Raw genomic sequence first — 19,582 nt, forward strand, 5'->3', positions numbered from 1 at the left:
CTCTCTCTCTCTCTCCTCTCTCTCCTTCTTTCCCTCTCTCTCCCTCCCTCCATCTCTCTCTCTCTCTCTCTCTCTCTCTCTCTCCTTCTTTCCCTCTCTCTCTCCCTCCATCTCTCTCTATCTCTCTCTCTCTCCCTCCATCTGTGTGTGTGTGTGTGTGTGTGTGTAACAAACAAACACCACATTTAATCTAATTATTAATTGCTTTACAAGTTGTTTTTGTTATTTCGACATCGACGTCTATCCGTAACAGGACTATGACGACCTTGTACCACCGGGTTGTAAACATTGTCAAAACATCATAACCAATATGATCACTATCAGCCTGAACGAGGCACAACAACATTATCTTATCTTGTGCTGGCTGCTGTTTTGCTATTTCACCGTTTATTCGTTCGATCAATCCAATAACATGTTTGTTTATCGATTAAAGGGTCGCGCAGCCCGAGTCTCGTTGACAATGGCAGTCTAGACATGTATCAGGCTGGGGCAAAATGTTTTCAAACCTTTTCAACATAAAAAAAAAAATGCCATTATGACATTTGTTTATATATATAGAAAGAGAGATGGAGGGGGGGGGGGGAGAAGGGGAGAGAGGGGGTGGGGGGAGAAAGATGGGAGAGACTGAGAAAGGAAGAGTGAGATAGAGCGAGAGAGAAAGAGAAAGAGAGAGATGGGGGGGGGGGGGGGGGGGAGGGAGAGAGAGTGAAGATCCGATAGAGAGAAAGAGAGATGGCAGTGGTGATCTTGATTTGTTGGTGTTTTATATATATTGTCTTGTCACGACTATCAAGGAATTTCTAGTTTGTTTGTTGTTGTTGTTGTCTTTTTTTTTTAATTAAAAAAAACAAAATGAGGGTCATTTTAATCAAACGATATTTGAAGGATCAGTTTTCAGGGCAAAATGTCTTGAACTTGTTTCACGACAGATAGTATGGTACATACGGCTATGTGGTCTAGTGGTATGACACTCGCTTTCGGATCGGAAGGTCCTGGGTTCAAGCCTCGCTCGGCGCATTGTTGAGTCTTTGGAGAAGGCTCTTTACTCACATTCTCTCACCGTACTCAGGGTGTAAAATGAGTACCTGGCCGTTAACAGCGTTGTCTCTGTCCCCAAAATTTGTAATATCGCCTGACAGGCGCCATGTCTCGTCCTACATGTTATGTGTTGCTGTTGGCCAGGGACCCCTTGTAAAGCGCTTTGAGCACGTTTAGTGGATATTGCGCTGTATAAAAGCTCAAGTTTTTTTTTGTTTTTTTTTTGTTTTGTTTTTTGGGGGGGGGGTGTTTGTTTGTTTTTTTGTTTTTTTGTTTTTACATGGTATCATCTGTAAACAAAACCCCAGCTCGCCAACATATGTAAAATATATACCTTTTCTTTCTCTCTCTTTCTTGTTCTCATCTTCCTTTACACTTCTCACTTATGTATTTTTTTCTAATTTTCATTTAAACATAGGCCAGCTTAAATCAAATTGTACAACTTTAGATAGTAATTCCACATATCTATGTGTCGAAACATGTTGATAAAAAAAAAAAAAGCTGAAAAGCTGGCAAGTCACCTGGTGGTCTAACCGGAAGGCGTATATGTCAAACACTGCCCTTTTCTGGGAAAAAAAAACAACAAAAAAAAACAACAAAAAAAAACACATTTTAAATTTTGGCCAAAAAAACTCGTCCTTCGACTATCGATCGATCAATTAAAATGACTCTCGTCTTGTCAAAACTTTCTAAGAAAGTCCCAGATCTGGGAACTTTGTTTTTTTGTTTGTTTGTTTTGTTTGTTTGTTTGTTTGTTTTGACAAGATGAGGGTAATTTCAATCATTCGATAATTGAAGATCGTTTTCTATCCAAGATTTTAAAACGTGTAGTTTCCGTTTTGTTTTTGCTTTTTGTTTCGTTTTGTTTTTGTTTTTTTTGGTTGTTTTTTTTTTTTTTTTTTTTGGTGGGGGGGGGGGGGGGGGGCATTTTTTGTATGTGTTTTTTGTTGTTGTTCTTGTTTCCGTTTTTTGTTATTGTTTTTTTTTTCTTTAGGAAAAGGGGGGGGGGGTTGTTTGGTTGTTTTGTTTGTTGTTGTTTTTTTGTTGTTGTTGTTTTTTTTCTTTTCAGAACACGGCCGTAAAGATAACCGGATCGACATCATTTTTTAAAACGTATTAGCAGTATACGATCCTAGATGGTCGGAACTTGGGTTCCGGATTCGATATAATGTGAACTTGACTTTGAAAATTGAATTGAAAGACCAAAGAATATAACTTTTGAGATAAAATCAAATGGTTTCCTTTGGAAGATTGAATGTTTTTTCCTGACCAGCAACACTAAAATTTCGTAATTTCAATAATTTTGCCGCGAAACCTTTTCTTTTCAAATTCCAACATAATACCAGACTGACACGATCGATCACAATATTATGCGAGAACTTGATTTTAATAATAATAGTATTAATAATAATAATAATAATAATAATAATAATAATAATAATAATAATAATAATAATAATAATAATAATATAATAATAATAATAATAATAATAATAATAATAATAATAATAATAATAATATACGGTTTTTATATAGCGCCTTACCCCGTATATCAACACGCTCATAGCGCTTAACAGTAACGTGGCTACTTTCACTCAAACAGACAACCACTCAAACATGCAATATGAAACAAAGCAATATAATTCTACAGTGTTATATATTTAAAAAAAGAAACGTTTTAAGATGTATTTTAAAGAAATATGCATCATTACTGTCCGCTGATTTTACCGCCGTGTACTATAAAATCAAAGAGAGCCGTAGCGTTAGCGTCTCGTCTTGTAATAAATTCAGTTGATCTGGAGAATAATTTTCACATTTGTGTCGAGTGAGGTAATGTGTGTGAAGTGTGAAGGGCAGCGAGCATGATCAACCCGAGGATTCCCTATATTAATGGATATAAATTGGTTCGAGTACCACCGCTGTCAGCATGCCAGAACTTCGTTAAGAAAGAAAAGTAGTCCCTACTGCCGCCGATTTTATGGCGCTGTGTTGCAGCTGATGCCTGGGTTATCTCTAGTCAGTTTTCGATGTTGGCTCGAAAGACAAATTTCCTCGGTAAACAAAAATGTGTTTATGTGAATTCATCCATCCATCCATCCATCTAACCGTCCGTCCGTCTCTCTCTCTCTCTCTCTCTCTCTCTCTCTCTCTCTCTCTCTCTCTCTCTCTCTCTCTCTCTCTCTCTCTCTCTCTCTCCTCTCTCTCTCTCTCTCTCCTCTCTCTCTCTCTCTCTCTCTCTCTCTCTCTCTCTCCCTCCCTCCCTCCCTCCCTCTCTCTCTCTCTCTCTCTCTCTCTCTCTCTCTCTCTCTCTCTCTCTCTCTCCATGTATTTATTTACTTATCTATTTATTTACCCATTTATATACTTCATTGTCTATTTATTTATTTCAATATCTATCGTCTTAACTAATCATTTATTAATTATTCATTTATTTATTTATCTATTTCACCGACTTATCACAGAGTAAATAAATACTTATCTATCTAATAAACCAACTATCATTCATTCATCCATCCATTCATCAATTTGATAAATAAACGCGCGCATCTACGGTAGTTAATTTCACAATACAAAACTCGATAAAAAAAAAATACTCATTGAATTAGATAGTTAATTTCACGATACAAAACTCGAAAACAAGACGCATTGAATTGATCGAGATAATCGCCAGCCCGAGACTCGTTTGCCTGGAATTGGATTCAATAGTCTGATGTCACGTCGCCCAGCAACGGCGGCCATCTTGGTTCTAAACTAAGAAAATCGGTACTTTTTATTCTTCATGCTGGCTAGAACTTTTCATATGTCTTGTGATCAGAATGTGTAAAAGTCAAAACATAATCCGATTTATAATGGGGGGGGGGGGTTTCCCCTCTGGATACGCTTTTATGCTCGTCGGAGAAGTATTTCATAAGGGCGTCCGCCATTGTTCCGATAGTTTAGAGCCAGTTACTAAGTTACCACGCGCCATTACGAGGGAAGTGACGTTACGACTGTTGAAGCGTTTTGCAAGGCGGCACTGTAAGACCGCGGTAAATAAACATAGGCTGCGAGTGATTGACCGAATTTATTTTTTTGTCGAGAGATAAAAGTTGTTTTCAATTCTATGATTGTGTATCGCGAAGAGGTAGCGTGTTACATGAAAGTAAACAAGATGTGCTTATCACAACAAGCTTGTTTACAAACATTTTTTTTTTTAACGTAGTGTTTTTATGCACCTCCGTTGACGGTGTATCTTAACGGATCGTTTTTTACACCTCCGTCACGCATGGGCATTCCACCCAATTTCATTAGCGATATTGTGTTTCTTCATTTGGACATGGCGAAAATTATTTTGTGACGTCTGTAGGATGTTTTTGTTAATAAATTTATATAGAAATAATAATAATTTAAAAAATCGAAATATAAAACCAGAAAATAGAAGTTGCATTGAAGGTAAAATAATGTTTTAGAAAGACCTTATTAAATGTGATGAACAGTCAGGTGGCTCCGTAGCGCAGTGGACAAGCTGTCAGACTCCAACCTTGAAAGTACCGGGTTCGATTCCCAATGTTGACTATTTTTTTTTTTTGATTTACTTTGTTTTTGTTTGCTTTCTTTTCTTTCTTTTTTTTTTTCAAAAACTTTTTATCGTGTTTTTAAAAAACTTCGATCTTAATTTTCTAAAATTATTTATTTATTTGAGATCAGTATTTGTGTGCCATGTTTCTTTTTACTTCTGATTTTTTTAAATTATTGTTATCATTCTTTAATTTATTATCATTGTACATCGGTAATCACTAAGCAGCGTGCTAAACTACAATCTAAAACTATTTAAACCTCACGGACGTATGCAGCAACAACTTTACCATCACCGCCAACGGAGGTGCATAAAAACGGTGCGTTTTTGTACACCTCCAACGGAGGTGTATAAAAACGCCACCTTTTTTTAATTGTAATTAGCATTATCTTTATTGTTATTATTATTTTTGGATATTCGTTGTCTCGCGCTGAAATTTGCAAAACAAGCGAGATACTTAAAACAATGTCCGGTCTATCAATGTTTGATGATGATTTGATGCTGTTGTTCTTGTTGCTATACAAAGTGTGCGCTTGGCTAAGAAACTCACAACATTGTGACCAGGAAGTATAACGGACCAATACACAAAACTATGTGTAACCTTGAACGTTTACAGTCTGGTTAATACAGTTTAGTGAGAATTACTCATAAACGCGGATGGCAAAAAGCAATAACAAAGACCTGAGTGACGACAACTTCATATTGTATTGTTGTTGTTGGTGATGGTGGTGGTGAGTTTGTTGTTGCTGCTGTTGTTGTTGTTGGTGGTGGTGGTGGTTGTGTTATTGTTTTCTTTTGTTTTGCTTTGGGGGGGTTGTTCACGTTTATCTCACTTGTCTATCTTCTTTTTTTTTTTTTTATTTAAATTTTCATCATCGCTGATTTGAGAGTGCTTGGCACAGCTGATTGGTCTTCGCTTTGTTCCCTGGAGGTAACTTGAAGATACTGGGTTTATCGCCCATCTGCCGCGTTGTGGCCTTGAGCACGTCAACTCACCCTACCCAAAAGCGGTGCAATATAGACGCTAAGAAGCTCACAACATTGTCATCCGGAAGTAAAACGGACCAACACACACAACTCATAAACGTGGATGGCAAAAAAAAATAAAATAATAATAACAAAGACCCGAGTGACGTCACTTCATTCTATCAATAGACGTCTTGTGGCACGCCCCGAGGAAGAACAACTGTGAACACTTGGAATGGAAATAATGGCAGTAATTGCTTAACAAAGGGAACTACACAGTTTACCATCGATATTATGTGTTTAAAAAAAAACCCACGGGTTCTTTACGTCTGATCAATTGTACTATCACAGAAAACCATGTGTCACCTTTAACGTATATTATAATATCATTGAGCGAATCTAGTGAGAGCTGCTAATCAACTAGCATTAAAGCACACCAAACATTGACTTTCGGAGGTTTAGCTTTGAAGCCCTGGTGTAAAACTTAATCAGGCGCATTTTTATTTTTCTTCCAATTTTTGCGTCAGAAATCGCGTGAGTCAAATTTCTCCCTTTTTTTTTTTTTTTACAAAAAGCGCAACTATTCTAAGAGCTTAAAGCATCTTACTGAAATATTCACAACAACAACACTTGAATAGTGATGGAAAACTGTGCAAAAATAAAAATAAATAAAAAATAGATGTTTCTATCATTTCTAGTTTTTAAGCTACTCCAATTCTCTATCGGGTAGTAATTTTTTTTTTTTAAACACCATGTTTATTTTGAAATGTGACCTACTGCCTCAAAACAATATTATGTTGGGATGATCTAGATGCCGGAAATAAATAACAATCCATTTCAAAAGGCCGGAACTCCGCGAAAGCCGGGAATCTTGCAGCCATGCACGTGCATCCCGTTGTCGACTATCAGTTAAGTAACATTTCATGAAATGACTAATTCATCGATTCTCTCTAAATGTGCTTATTGAATTTTTTCAAATAATTTTTTAAAATCCGAATATAGACCCCGAAATTGTCTAATGATGTATGTTCAGCAATAATGCCAGCCAAAACAATCCCACCTTGCCGCAGCCTTCGTAAACTCATTGCCTGACACTGACCAAAACATTACGTCAAAATGCAAGTCCCAGACGACAAAAGAAAACAACGGGATTATTAATTTGTTTCCTCGAGCAATAGATAGTATGCGCTTGGCTAAGAAGCTCATTGCCATCCGGAAAAATAACGGACAAACACACAAAACTGTGTTAATCCATGAACGTTTATAGTCAGGTTAATACAGTTCAGTGAGCATTACTCATAAACGCGGATGGCAAAAAATAATAACAAAGACCTGAGTGACGTCATCTTCGAACTATCTATACTAACGACAACTCACTTGCCAATGCACTCACCTTTGAATGACGTCCAAGGAAAGTCATTGCTTGTGTTAAGCGATTAGTTAACGAATGCTACGAACCGACACACATAACTGTCACCTTTAACGTTTATTATAATATCATTGAGCGAATCTAGTGAGAGCTAATCAACTAGCAGTCAACTAATATTTAAGCACACCAAACATTGACCTTCGGAGGTTGAGCTTTGGGGGGAAAAAATACAATGCTGATAAAGATTAAAGTGGAGTTAATCATTTTAATCGGTGATTTTAATCCCTGAATGACGGAAATACCGATTGTGAATGAATGTCAGAAATGTTACATACAATAATTGCACACATACTGTACAAGTACATATTATGAAATATAACAAAATTCCGTATGATTGTGTGTGAGCCAGTGACATCTATAGATGATGTCCTACGTGTGAGCACAATATGTCATCCGGAATTAAAAACAGTTCTTTGTAAATTGCGTACTTTAGTATTAAGTTTGTGTGTCAAAGGGGAAATGAATAATTTTGAAAGGAATGCAAATGAAACGATAATAGAGAAACAATTTAAAGCAATTATACTCGCATTACCATGTAACAGCATCTCTCTCCTATGTAGATTCAACAGTGCAGATTAACATTTCGAGGGCATTCGACTTTAACCGCGTAATAAGTGCGTGAGGGTTAATTTTGAGAAGATGAACAAAAAAATTGTGGTTTTCGCATTAACACTTGTCGTGTGTGTCTAGATCATCACATTATGACTATTTCTGGATAATAACAGGATTCAGAAAAAACGCCCAACATTTCCCAGTGCTTTAATTTTGAAACGAATCCAAGGAATTTGAGATTGCATAATAGCCGATTGAGTTATTGTTTTACTTTTTACTTTTTAAAGGGTTTTACGGCACTTGCAACACATTAAAGTCGTATCAGCGCCGGTATAAAGGAAGAAAATGGATAGTAAAAAGTTATAGAATTACAAATAAAGCACCCAAGAAAAGATAAGACAAATGGGAATTGGTTCAAATAAGAAACAGGGGTAGATTCTAAGAGAAACACTATCAAAGTACTTAGTTTGAGATCACTAAAAGTATCATCCAGACACAAGCACAGGTCCCCACAAAGAGGAATACGCTCAAATGTTTTACAAATCATATATAATATAAAGAAAACATAATACAATGCATAACAGAGAGATGATTTACAAGGAAAAAAATATCATCTCCCAAAACGAACTATACATTTGACTGTTTCCCTCTCAGCCAGGGTACTGGCCAGGACCAGGACAAAACCAAGTAATCTCATTCCAACACAAAGACAGAGAGCACGTTGGAAACCCGATGTAGGGGAATAGAAGACAGTAAGTACCTTCCCTGCCCACTATGGGAGGGCAGGAACCCCACCCAGGCCGATTGAGATAAAGTAGCTACTTCAAATAATACACAGCAATGTGTTACCTGCAATGCAAAACACATATAATTCTAAGATGTTTGATACCACGAAAGGCAATTCTATGAAATAAGGTGCTGTTCGCGACACAACTTTCACAGTTCGAGCTCGCATTTTCGCATGAAGCATTTCAAATTTGGAGTGTTTGGTTAGTCAACAACATGAATTACAGCAAACAACGGATCCGACCAACATGCACTTATTTGCAGGTCTGATAACCCAATTCCTTAAGGGCTCAAAAAATGACGCAAAATATTGTCACTTACAACAATGTTAAACTAGGCCCATACGTGGGTCCGGATGTCAGAACTGCATATATATGTACATTTTACAAATAAGAGGGCGGGCTTTCATTTGATAGACGTTTTAAAGATATTTAAAAAATAATAATAAATTTCTTAGATTTTATTTTTTTCAAACTTAACTCTGGAAAACACAATTAAAAGTAATACCAAAAGAAAGACATTCATTTCGGCATTATTTTGAAACCACTTATGAATAAATCTGATCAATGGGGTAGTTTGAAGCCTCTGTGGAAAGTGTTAGAGGGGTATAATTTTGTTATCAAAACACCGTGATTTCCGATGAAAATGAAAGGTATCTAAAACGAATCCATTTAACTATATTTCCAGCAACAATAAACAAATATGGAATTTTTAGAGAAAAAAAAAAGAATAACAATTCGAAACTGTGCTAGATATATGCTCCTAGCTCAATTATGAAACAAATGCCGGCAGTTTTAAAAGACCGATATCGAGAGAGAGAGAGAGAGAGAGAGAGAGAGAGAGAGAGAGAGAGAGAGAGAGAGAGAGAGAGAGAGAGATAGATAGAGACTCCAGCTAACGGCGATTTGGAGTAGTATATACAGATTTCATCTTTTAGATTCAAAATGTTTTTTGCTGGTTTTGGTTGGTAGGCCTTTTTGTTTGTTTGTTTGTTTTTGTTTTTTTTGTTTTCTTATTATTATTAAAATTCATTTTTGGATTTTATTATACGTTGCTGTTTCTTTTCTTTTTTTTTTTTAGGTTTCGTTTTGCTTGTTGTTTGTTTATTTTAAATCTTTAACATGCAAACTATCAAGCAAATCTGTCAAGACGGTCGAAACGAAATTGAGCAAAACGCCTGTACTTGAATTTTGAAACGTACTTAGTATACGGAACGAATGACAACTACGTATGTTTATCTGATAATCGTTTAACAATTTGCATTCAACTTTACACCTCATCAGAGTAAAGAAAAGATAGATATGATAAAAGGAAAGTAACAGAATACAGACTACACTTTTAAGTTCATAAGTCCCTAAAAACGCCACGAAGACAAAGCAATGACTAAAACAAACAAACAAACAATATTTTTTTTAAATAGAATATCCCAGGAGCAATATGTTTCATTGTTTGTCTGAGACTAACTTCTCAAAAGTCTTACTACAGAGCTGGCAAGGGTAGGGAGAGAGAGAGAGAGAGAGAGAGAGAGAGAGAGAGAGAGAGAGAGAGAGAGAGAGAGAGAGAGAGAGAGAGAGAGATACATTCAGAAGTTTGTAATCGATCAACAACACAGGAGGGGTATTTCCAAGAACATTGAGTCATATTCTCACAGGAAGACATAGGGCAGGGACGTCTACTTGCTGAACTTGAACGGTCTCTTAATCTCAGGCTTAGTAAGCGCCGTGGCAAAATTAAACACCGTTCTCGGGACAAGGAAAGAAAGCCACGTACGTCCAACCCGACGACAAAAACAAATTAAATATTTGTGGATACTGAAACACGGATAGAGCCAAGGCCGTGCTATAACACTATAGAAGGCCTTGATAGAGTAGAATCCCCCCCCCCCCCCCCCCCCTCCCCCCACACAGCCACACCCCTTACACTTTTATCAAAATAATCTTTCGGTTTGAAAATGTGTGTACACCGTAAGCTTCTCTCTTTCAAGCAAAACAACCAAATCGTCAAATATTGGAATTTCCAATGAAGAACGATAAGAATAAGAATGTTTGCATTATAAATAATAGATCGTGTAGCTATAGTTCCACTGACAATGACAACAAGAACTAAAACCTTAAATCTTGTCAACATATTTACAATTAACAAATGAAATGTTGAGTGGAATTTTATTACAAGTGTTGGGCATCTCTCGGAAAATTAGGAATTACAGTTTAGGAAGAAAAAAATGTATAGCTTGTGTTTGACAAAACATGGCTCATGAAAAGAGAGAGAGAGGGGGGGGGGAGAGAGAGAGGGGGGAGAGAGAGAGAGAGAGAGAGAGAGAGAGAGAGAGAGAGAGAAAGAGAGAGAGAGAGAGAGAGAGGGGGGGGGAGAATAGGAGATAAATGTTTTCATTTACCAAAAATAACATGTCGTCAGTTCGGACAGGAAAGGAGTACTTATTGCAAATTGTATATTATGACAGTGTATATCGGTGAAGAGGAAGTAACACGGACACACTTGGTTGGTTATTGTATAGCGTGTGTATTGGACCGGCCAAAAATGTCAGTCACCTTTGTCTTCCTCGCTTGTCATAGGATTCAGAAAACTAAACGGTGTTTTGGGTTTGTTTTTGTTTTTTGTTTGTTTGTTTTCACGTTCGTGATGTTTTAATATTCCTTTTTTTTTCTTGTGTGCATATGTGTGTTATGTTTATTGCTTGTTTTTTGTTTGTTTTTGTTGGGGGGGGGTGTTAATTTTTTTAATATTTTATTTTTGCCGGGCGTCCAAAAAGTGATCGTACCATGAGAAAGACCGTTATATTGAAAATTCATTTTCTTCTCGTCATTAATTCATCGATTAATAAATGAATATCCCTGCTGACAAGAATAATGAACATGCCAATCCTATTAAACCATGAAGAAAGGCGAGGGCTTATGTTTTGTCATTAAGTCAAAATCAGAGTCCATAATTGAATTTCTCAATGAATTCTTTCTAGTTGTGTGATTTGATACCAAGAAATACACATAAATGGTTATTGAGTATTTAAGTTTGAATAAAACATTTGAAATCAATGTAAATAGAGACGAATGCTACATGTTTATGAATGTATTGTCGTGAATCTCCCTGATTTGTAAAAATAATAGTTACTAGTCACTGCATTGATTCGTGCTGCTCCTTCGAAATTGGAAATTGTTCCACCTAAAATTGGATGACTATAAAACATCGATTCATGACCCTGTACCCGAAACAGGCCCGTGGATATTCGCCATCAAGAGGGCAAAACAGCGATCACATTGACGATGACGACGATAACGACAACAACAACAATAATAATAATAATAATAATAATAATAATAATAATAATAATAATAATAATAATAATAATAATAATAATAATAATAATAATAATAATAACAAAATGAAGCATCGGAGCACCTGATTGCACGTCTGTGCCTTTTTCGTTTCTTTAACGTTGAAATTTGTATCAGGACTGTCTATCTTTACAACAATAAAGGGTGAGTCACTACCACTGACCTATGAGAAGTTCGATCATATGAGTGAGAAAACCCAGAACGAGCAATTAAATGAATAACATAGTGAAAAAGTGAATGATCTATGAAATCATTCAATAACATGAAAAATGAATATGAAAACTGAAGAGAATAAAGAGTAGTGAAAAGTGGAGAGAGAAAAATAATCCCTAACCAATGACGGTGTAGCGATAAATTCAAAGTTTTTATTTTGTTTTGATTCGATGTTGTTGGAAATGTATTATAACATTGGGTCACCACCAATGCTATGGTCACCACCAAGTCCAAGATGAGTCTGCCTTTCAGTGTGCGTCATGTGTGTGTGTGTGTGTGTGTGTGTGTGTGTGTGTGTGTGTCCGCGGGCGCATACGCACTGACTTTTAAAAGTTTTGTGAGTAATGTTAATTGTATGCGACTGTGCTTGTATTTGCAACAGTTCGCGGGGTCGGTGGCCTTCCACGGTCAAGGGTCAAGAGCCGGCTGTTGACCCTTACAACCAAAACAGCGGGATGCGTGCATGCGTATGTGAGAGAGAGAGAAAGAAACAGTGTGTGTGTGTAAGAGAGAGAGACACAGAGAGAGAGACACAGAGAGAGAGAGAGAGAGAGAGAGAGAGAGAGAGAGGAGGGGTATATACTCTTTTTAAATGGAATTTTGTCATTTCAAAAACGGTATTTCCATAACAAAATCGATATTTACCATTCAAACAACAAGGGAACAAGAGCGTTAAATACTCGAGGACTCCACTAAAAACAAAGAGCGGAAAAACAAAATCAGAACAATAATATCCACTTAATAATATCCACTTCAAAGCGCTTTATACTGACTACTATAACATTATTTATTTTTTTTTGGACAAACACACGCTGTTAATGTTACCAGTTAGGTAATCGGTGCTCAGCAGTACTGTCTCATCTTGTCACACACACACACACACACACACACACAATCAAGCGATGTTAAGCGTGGCAAGTGACCTAATGGGTGACAGTGACCGTGGAAAACTCTGGTCCCGACGCTATGTCCTTGGGTAAAGCACATAACACCACTCGACTCAGGTGTAAATAAGTGTACTATAATAGTGACGGGTATTGTAGAAGTGTTATTACAAAAAGGACGCCGAAAAGGCAAGTGAAACTTATGAAATGGAAATATATTGGGGAATAAATGAAACAAGGTGAAGCACACTGAGCATGGTTCATCTTTATTGCATTTTTTAAAAAGTCAGTTTACCCTGAGTGTGACGAGGAAATGTGAATGCATAAACTTTGCATCGCCCACAGCCATATTAATATTAAATAGGTCACGTTGGAATCATATCATCACACCACAAACTAAACAGACTACCATTGGTAACAAAAAATTCTGAATGCTTTTTTTCACAACTCTTAATTTCATGATAAAAATGTGTGTACCAAACAAAAAGTGCATGAGTTCTGCTCTTAGTAAAAATTGGTTCTAGTTCTACTTCTGACAAGAACATTCGCCCAAAAAGGATAATTTTATTTAATTATTTTCTGTTTTTCTTTTTTTTTTTTTTTTTTTTGAAGTGATGGGAATCCCATTTCGAGACCAGACTGAAAAACCAAATCTCCGACAGGCTGCTTGTGGACGCCATCCGACCCTCAAAAAAGGCGTCTTCAAACATTATAATTTCTATCTAGAGCTCATTTGAAAAAAAAAAAAAATTTAAATGGGAAGACATCATCAGTTATTCGATGAGAGGAAATATTGTTTCAATTATTTTCCCAAAATGCCTGTAGTCTTTCTTTCTTTTTTTAAAAATTAAGACCATACAAAGTTCGTGAGTTCGAACTTGAAATGTTCTTCAAGGCTCATCTCATTCTATTAAGTTATTATCAAAGCTGATATATTCTCTTATTTCTCGCACTGTTAAAAGTAAGGCAGTCAAGTATTCTTAAAATATATATTATGAAACGGTATTAAGATGTCAATTAATCTGCTGCATGCGATAGATGCAAATATGCATCTATTTGCACCAAATATGTATATTTTTTAAAATTATCTCATAATAATAAATAAGAATGACACACATACACTCACACACACAAAAGCGTCTGTGCAAGTGTACAGATACCAACACAAATTCATGATGAAAATAAACTAGCGCTAGAAAAAAAAAATCGAGGACAGATGATTACAATAAATACTTCCAGAAAAGAAATGATGATTCTTCAAAACCTCAGCACGGCGAACCACTAAGAACCCGACAGATGGGGTGTAGCTGTTCCAAACAGTTGGGCCAGATTTTACAAACATTACATTATATCATGAAAATATTGCAATTTTGATTTTGTTCTGGGTATTGATAGAGCAGTGCAACCTCATCACCTTTATGGGCTTTTATGAGGTGATTAATTATTTTGTATGTATGTATGCTGGGGCAGATCAGTCGAAACCAAGATAAACGTTAAAAAGGAGGAATTTTCCATTCAATTCTGACTTTAACTAGGAGCCAATGAAAGAAAGAATGTGAATATGAGTAACGCTGTTGAATTTGAATTTTCCTAAGACTAGCCTGGCCACCTTGTTGTTATCTTCACATCTGGAAGGCCCACATGCAGAAGGTTACAATAATCAAGTCGGGCTAACATATGACATAATACATTAACACCGATTATACTTGTTATCTTCACATCTGGAAGGTCCATATGCAGAGGGTTACCCTTACAATAGTCAAGTCGGGCTAACATATGACATAATACATTAACACCGATTATACTTGTTATCTTCACATCTGGAAGGCCCACATGTAGAGGGTTACCCTTACAAAAGTCAAGTCGGGCTAACATTTGACATGTTGCATTAACAGATCATACTTTTTAAATTAAAATTTACATAACAAATTCTCTAAAGCTTAAAAAAATGGGCAGCAAAATCAACATTTTTAAAATCAATCATTAAAAATTTCGTAATCTGATATTTAAAAAGAAGAATATATGATGATGAATGAATAGACATAGAATTTATCATGATTTTTTTTTTCACTTATCATTACAACTTAACTTGAAAAAATAATAAATCTGTAACACAATTCAGGAGTAATACTAATCTTTTAAAAGGGCATCATCTTACCTTGAGTTTCTTCAAATATCCAGACTTTTTTATATCCGAGCCCGGTCGCTCAAAAGTGTGATGGGGCCTTCCCCCAACACCCCTTGCCTGTCGCTGCTCAAAATCCATTGTGAAAATGATTGTAGAAGAAGTTTGGTCGAGTTGAGGCCAAATTATAAATCAACAATACCAATCACTGAGGTAGAAGCGTGTGGCGAGGTTTATTCTGACTCCTTATTATCGTTACCCCGGCCAATTAAAATACGATGTAAATCAAAATAGCTTGGCAGATCATATTGATTAAAACGAGTGTGACAAATATCAGGGCAGGGTGAATGATATTTCTCGTTTCATGCCAGTGCAAGAAACCCTAGCAACCATCACTGTATCATACATGTGACAATCCTATCATTGAAACTGTCAATAATGAAATAAGTCCGTAGCTGGTAATCCTTTGATTTGAAAGATGAACGATAAATCAATGTTTGTGTATCACACCAAATTCTCATATGATCAAAACAACAAGATTGTGCCTTGAAATAGATGAACGAATCTATAAATTCCAGCAGTCTGATCAGTTGGGGGATTACCAAAGACAAATAAAGGATTGGGTTGTCTGGATGGAAATGGTCTAGTGAAACAATAGCAAGTCACAAAATGGTAGAACAAGTCAACATCAGGGGCTAAATCAAATGAAATGTTTCCTCAGTACAAAACACTTCCCTCTCTTACTTGAACCTGGCAATGTAAATCCTGGGCGACAGTAATGGCGACTGTATCAACAACTGGAAAATAAAAAATAATTAGAATAAAGATTTGTTTTAAAATGTTAATCTTAAAACTTCTAATTGTTCTTTTTTTATTTCAACCTATTCAAAAACTCAATACAATGCAAATGTAATGTCATCAATGTTAGGATGCAAAGGTGTTGATTTCAATCAACGAGAAAACAAAACAAAAAAGTTCCCTGAAGACAGAAATTTCTTTCCAACAGATTTAACAGACCAATCTAGCCAATAAGTGCAGAGTGGACTGACCAGTTAGAAAAGTACCTTGAACAGAGTCCATACACGTTCAGTGCGAGAGCAATAAAGAAATTATATAAAGAACCCAACCCTTCTCTCCCATCTCCCAAATGATGATAACTATTGCGGGATGATATTTTCAGCGCCTTTCTTATACTTACTCAGACTGAGTAATACTATCAATGTCGAAGCTAAAGGGAAAATAAAAAGAACTTGCCCTCACTAAATTTTATATAAAAAGAATTTACTTACGAATACCACATAATGCCAAATTGCCTTAATCAGTGTTCGATTTCTAATCAGTTCTGTCTGCCGTCTACTTTCCTAAACAACAAGTAATTTAATGGCCACAACATATATGCAGTCCTACATCCCAATGGGACAAGAGGAATGATACAAACTATTCAAAATAAAATTATTTAAAAACAAAAAACAAACGACCATGCCGCCATCTTGTGCTTTTTCATGAGGAACAAAGGAAATCCAATTACACTCAATATTGACAAAATTCATCTCAATATATAAATGAACAAAGTAACATCCTTCAAACCTTTTCTTGAGTAAAGTCTAAAAACTTATATTCGAGAATTAAACTTAAACTGACCTGCGATTACTGAAAAGGAACAAACTTGACACAAATTGAGTGCTTGATTATCAAATGAGCAAAATCTGTTTCAAATACAATACAAAAAGAAATCAAACAACTATAAGAGATGACCTGAGATTTTAAACAAATCACCTAACCCTCTACAATATAAACTAAGCAACACTTAACATTCAAAAATGATATCACATTCACATGGAGTCTTTTAATTTTAAGGGACTTCTTGCAAAATATTCCCTAACTAAGAGACAATAGAAATGGATGGAAAACATTTTTTGCACGGTTTCCAATAAAGATTTAAACCAGGGCGAGTCAACCTGCATCCCCACCACAGAGATACATTTCTGCATCTAGTTAAACCCTTTAATTCACAGAGATATCATTTGGAAATACATATACACATCAAAAATACATTTCATCTCAATGACAAAACAACATTTACCACCATTCCCTTACATTACATTTTTTTTATTGCTGCCTTCTATATTTTTTTCAACTCCTAATATGTGATCCACCACCTCAAGACGTTATTATAACATGGTTAACCAGATGACACAAAGGATTTTAAAATTAAATGACCAGAAATGTGAAACTTTAGCTTTAATAATTTTTTTTAGAAATGAGACGTATTCTCCCCATTAAACCATAAAAACTTAATCCAAGACAAGTCTCATACTTTGGACTGTAATGATAAATTCAATTTTAATATTTAATCCATCCCAACAATGATGGTAGAGATGGTTGAAGCCCTACATTCCACAAGGAATGTAAAGGATTAAATAAAAAATTATACTGGATCATACCTCTAACTTTAATTAGCTAAACACTTCAGATCAATTTTGTTCCCTGACAAAACAGTACTGTTAATGATGCAGCACCACCTGAGTGTTGTAATTCTCCCGTGTTAAAATTTCAATAGTGATACTTTGCTCTATATGTATTTACTTCATAAAATAAATACTTAAACCACAAAAATGGGAAATATGGCATGCCACCCTTGACTGAATATTTACCCTACCCGCAACTTGCAGAAAAAATATTGTTTTATATTTGTGTGGCCATTTAACAACACTAACACCAGGAGAGGAAAAGAACGATTTTAAGAACGATGCAGTGGCATGAGGATGAACTCCAGGGGGAAAGAGAAGAAAAGTAAGGCCCAAAAGAACATGGAGTACGGTGGAATTCAATTGGTTGGCAATCCTGGAAGAAAGCCAGGACTGTAGCCAAGGACTGGGTGAAATGGAAAGGAAATGTCCAAACCTTGTGCGCCCTCTGGCTCTGAGAGATGTAAGCTTAATGTTAAGGGCATATCCAACATATAAGATGCTGTTAAATTTCTAATGAAATATAGCTTATACTTATACTTATCATAGTAACTTATAGCACGATAGAAAGATGTGACGATCAAATTCTTATCCAAAACACTACTAAAAGTAAAAGACTGACACATTCCTTGTCTTTTGGAACAACATAAAGATAATGTATTATCATTAATCATCCTGTATTGTCATTTATCATCCACCAAAAGCAGCCCTATCAACAACAACAAAAAATGAATGTAGGAGCACTATGACTATAAACTATAACAGAAACATTGTGGTTTCATAAAACCAACAAAACTACAATATTAGTTCTGCTCTCTAATGGTCAGAAGAATCATATTCTAAATCATTCTAAATTTTATCTTACACAATTATTTTCATTTTTTTATAAAAACATTTCTTAATTCTGAAAGGAATTATTAATTTTTTAAATGTCATCGTTCAAAAACTCCCAATGCCAAGCATTTAACTTTGTGGTAAATTGGTTTTAGATGTGATATTGTATTGGGTAGTATGGTGAGAAATCTCTTTGGATTTTTTTTTTATTTTTGTGGGCATGTTTTGTGGTGTATTTGAATCTTACAACTGATCTTTTTTTCAGCTTTTATCCTGCATTTTTGGAGAGTTACCATTATGAATGCCACATCTCCATGCATCTCAGTTCATAGCATCATCTTCCTCCAGACCCAGTTCTTTCATATCATCCTATACATACATCTAGTCTTTGAGTGTCCTTTTTTTCTCATTCCCACTGATTGTAAATCCAATGTTTTCTTTCCCCACATACTCCCTCTCTGGTCTCTTAACATGACCGAACCATTTGAATATCTATCTTCTCTCATCCTTATTGATACATTCTTCACTTCAGTCAACCTTCGAATTCGTTCATTTCTCACTTGATCTTTTCTTGTCCAGCCAAGTGACCATCTCAACATCCTCATTTCTGCCACCTTTTCCGCCTCAGCTTTTGTATCATTAAAAAGTACTATGTCATCCATGTACATCATATTCCATGGTACCTCATGCCGAATGTGTTCTGGGAATGTCCATTATTATTACAAACAGCAGCGGGCTGAGAGCAGATCCGTGGTGTAATCCTACTCTTACATTAAATGGTTCAATTGAGCCAACAGCCATCCTGATCACTGTCTTATTTCCTTCACACATATCTTGGATAACTTTGATATATTACTCTATTACTCCTTTGCCCTTAGACAGTACCACATTTTTCCCCTTGGTACCTTACCATATTATATCTCCAAATCAATGAACACGCAATGTTATTCTCTTTGTTTTTCTCTGTACCTCTCTACTGTCACTTTTAGAGCAAATATAGCATCATCTGTTGTACTTTTATCAGCAATGGATCAAAGCTGCTCTTCACTTATGTCTACATCTTTTCTATTTCTAAAGCTCTTATCAATTACTCTTTCCCATATCTTCATTATGTGACTCATGAATGATATAGTAACCACATTCTTTAACATCTCCCAACATACTTTTCGTCCTCTCTTCGATGTTTTTCCTTTCTGTAAGATGTCATTGAATAACCGTACCAAGAAATTAACCCTTCATCTCCAAGGGATTTCCAGACTTCTGCTGGTATCTCGTCTGGTGCAACTGCTTTCCCCCTTTTCATCTTGCACACTGTATCCCACACCTCATTGTTCTCATCTCATCAACTATCTTCTATTTATGTTGTAGTTGTAGTATAACT

General features: G+C 35.9%; 1 protein-coding gene across 4 annotated transcripts in view; it reads right to left on the minus strand.

Moving 5' to 3' along the window:
• Nucleotides 1–19,582, minus strand: part of LOC144956978 (uncharacterized) — a 51,289-nt gene that overhangs the window by 29,552 nt on the left and 2,155 nt on the right. For 3 of the 4 annotated variants that reach the window (XM_078887856.1, XM_078887854.1, XM_078887857.1), the window contains exon 2: nucleotides 14,933–15,696. In XM_078887856.1, coding sequence (XP_078743982.1) covers nucleotides 14,933–15,040 — 108 coding nt within the window. In that variant the 5' untranslated portion in view covers nucleotides 15,041–15,696. Of the gene's footprint in view, nucleotides 1–14,932; nucleotides 15,697–16,540; nucleotides 16,606–19,582 lie in introns of all 4 variants that reach the window. The other variant, XM_078887855.1, reaches the window with a different exon arrangement.

The sequence above is a fragment of the Berghia stephanieae genome, chromosome 11 (genome assembly GCF_034508935.2).
Source record: "Berghia stephanieae isolate SIO BIC M18660-M18661 chromosome 11, UCSD_Bste_1.3, whole genome shotgun sequence".
NCBI lineage: Eukaryota > Metazoa > Mollusca > Gastropoda > Nudibranchia > Aeolidiidae > Berghia > Berghia stephanieae.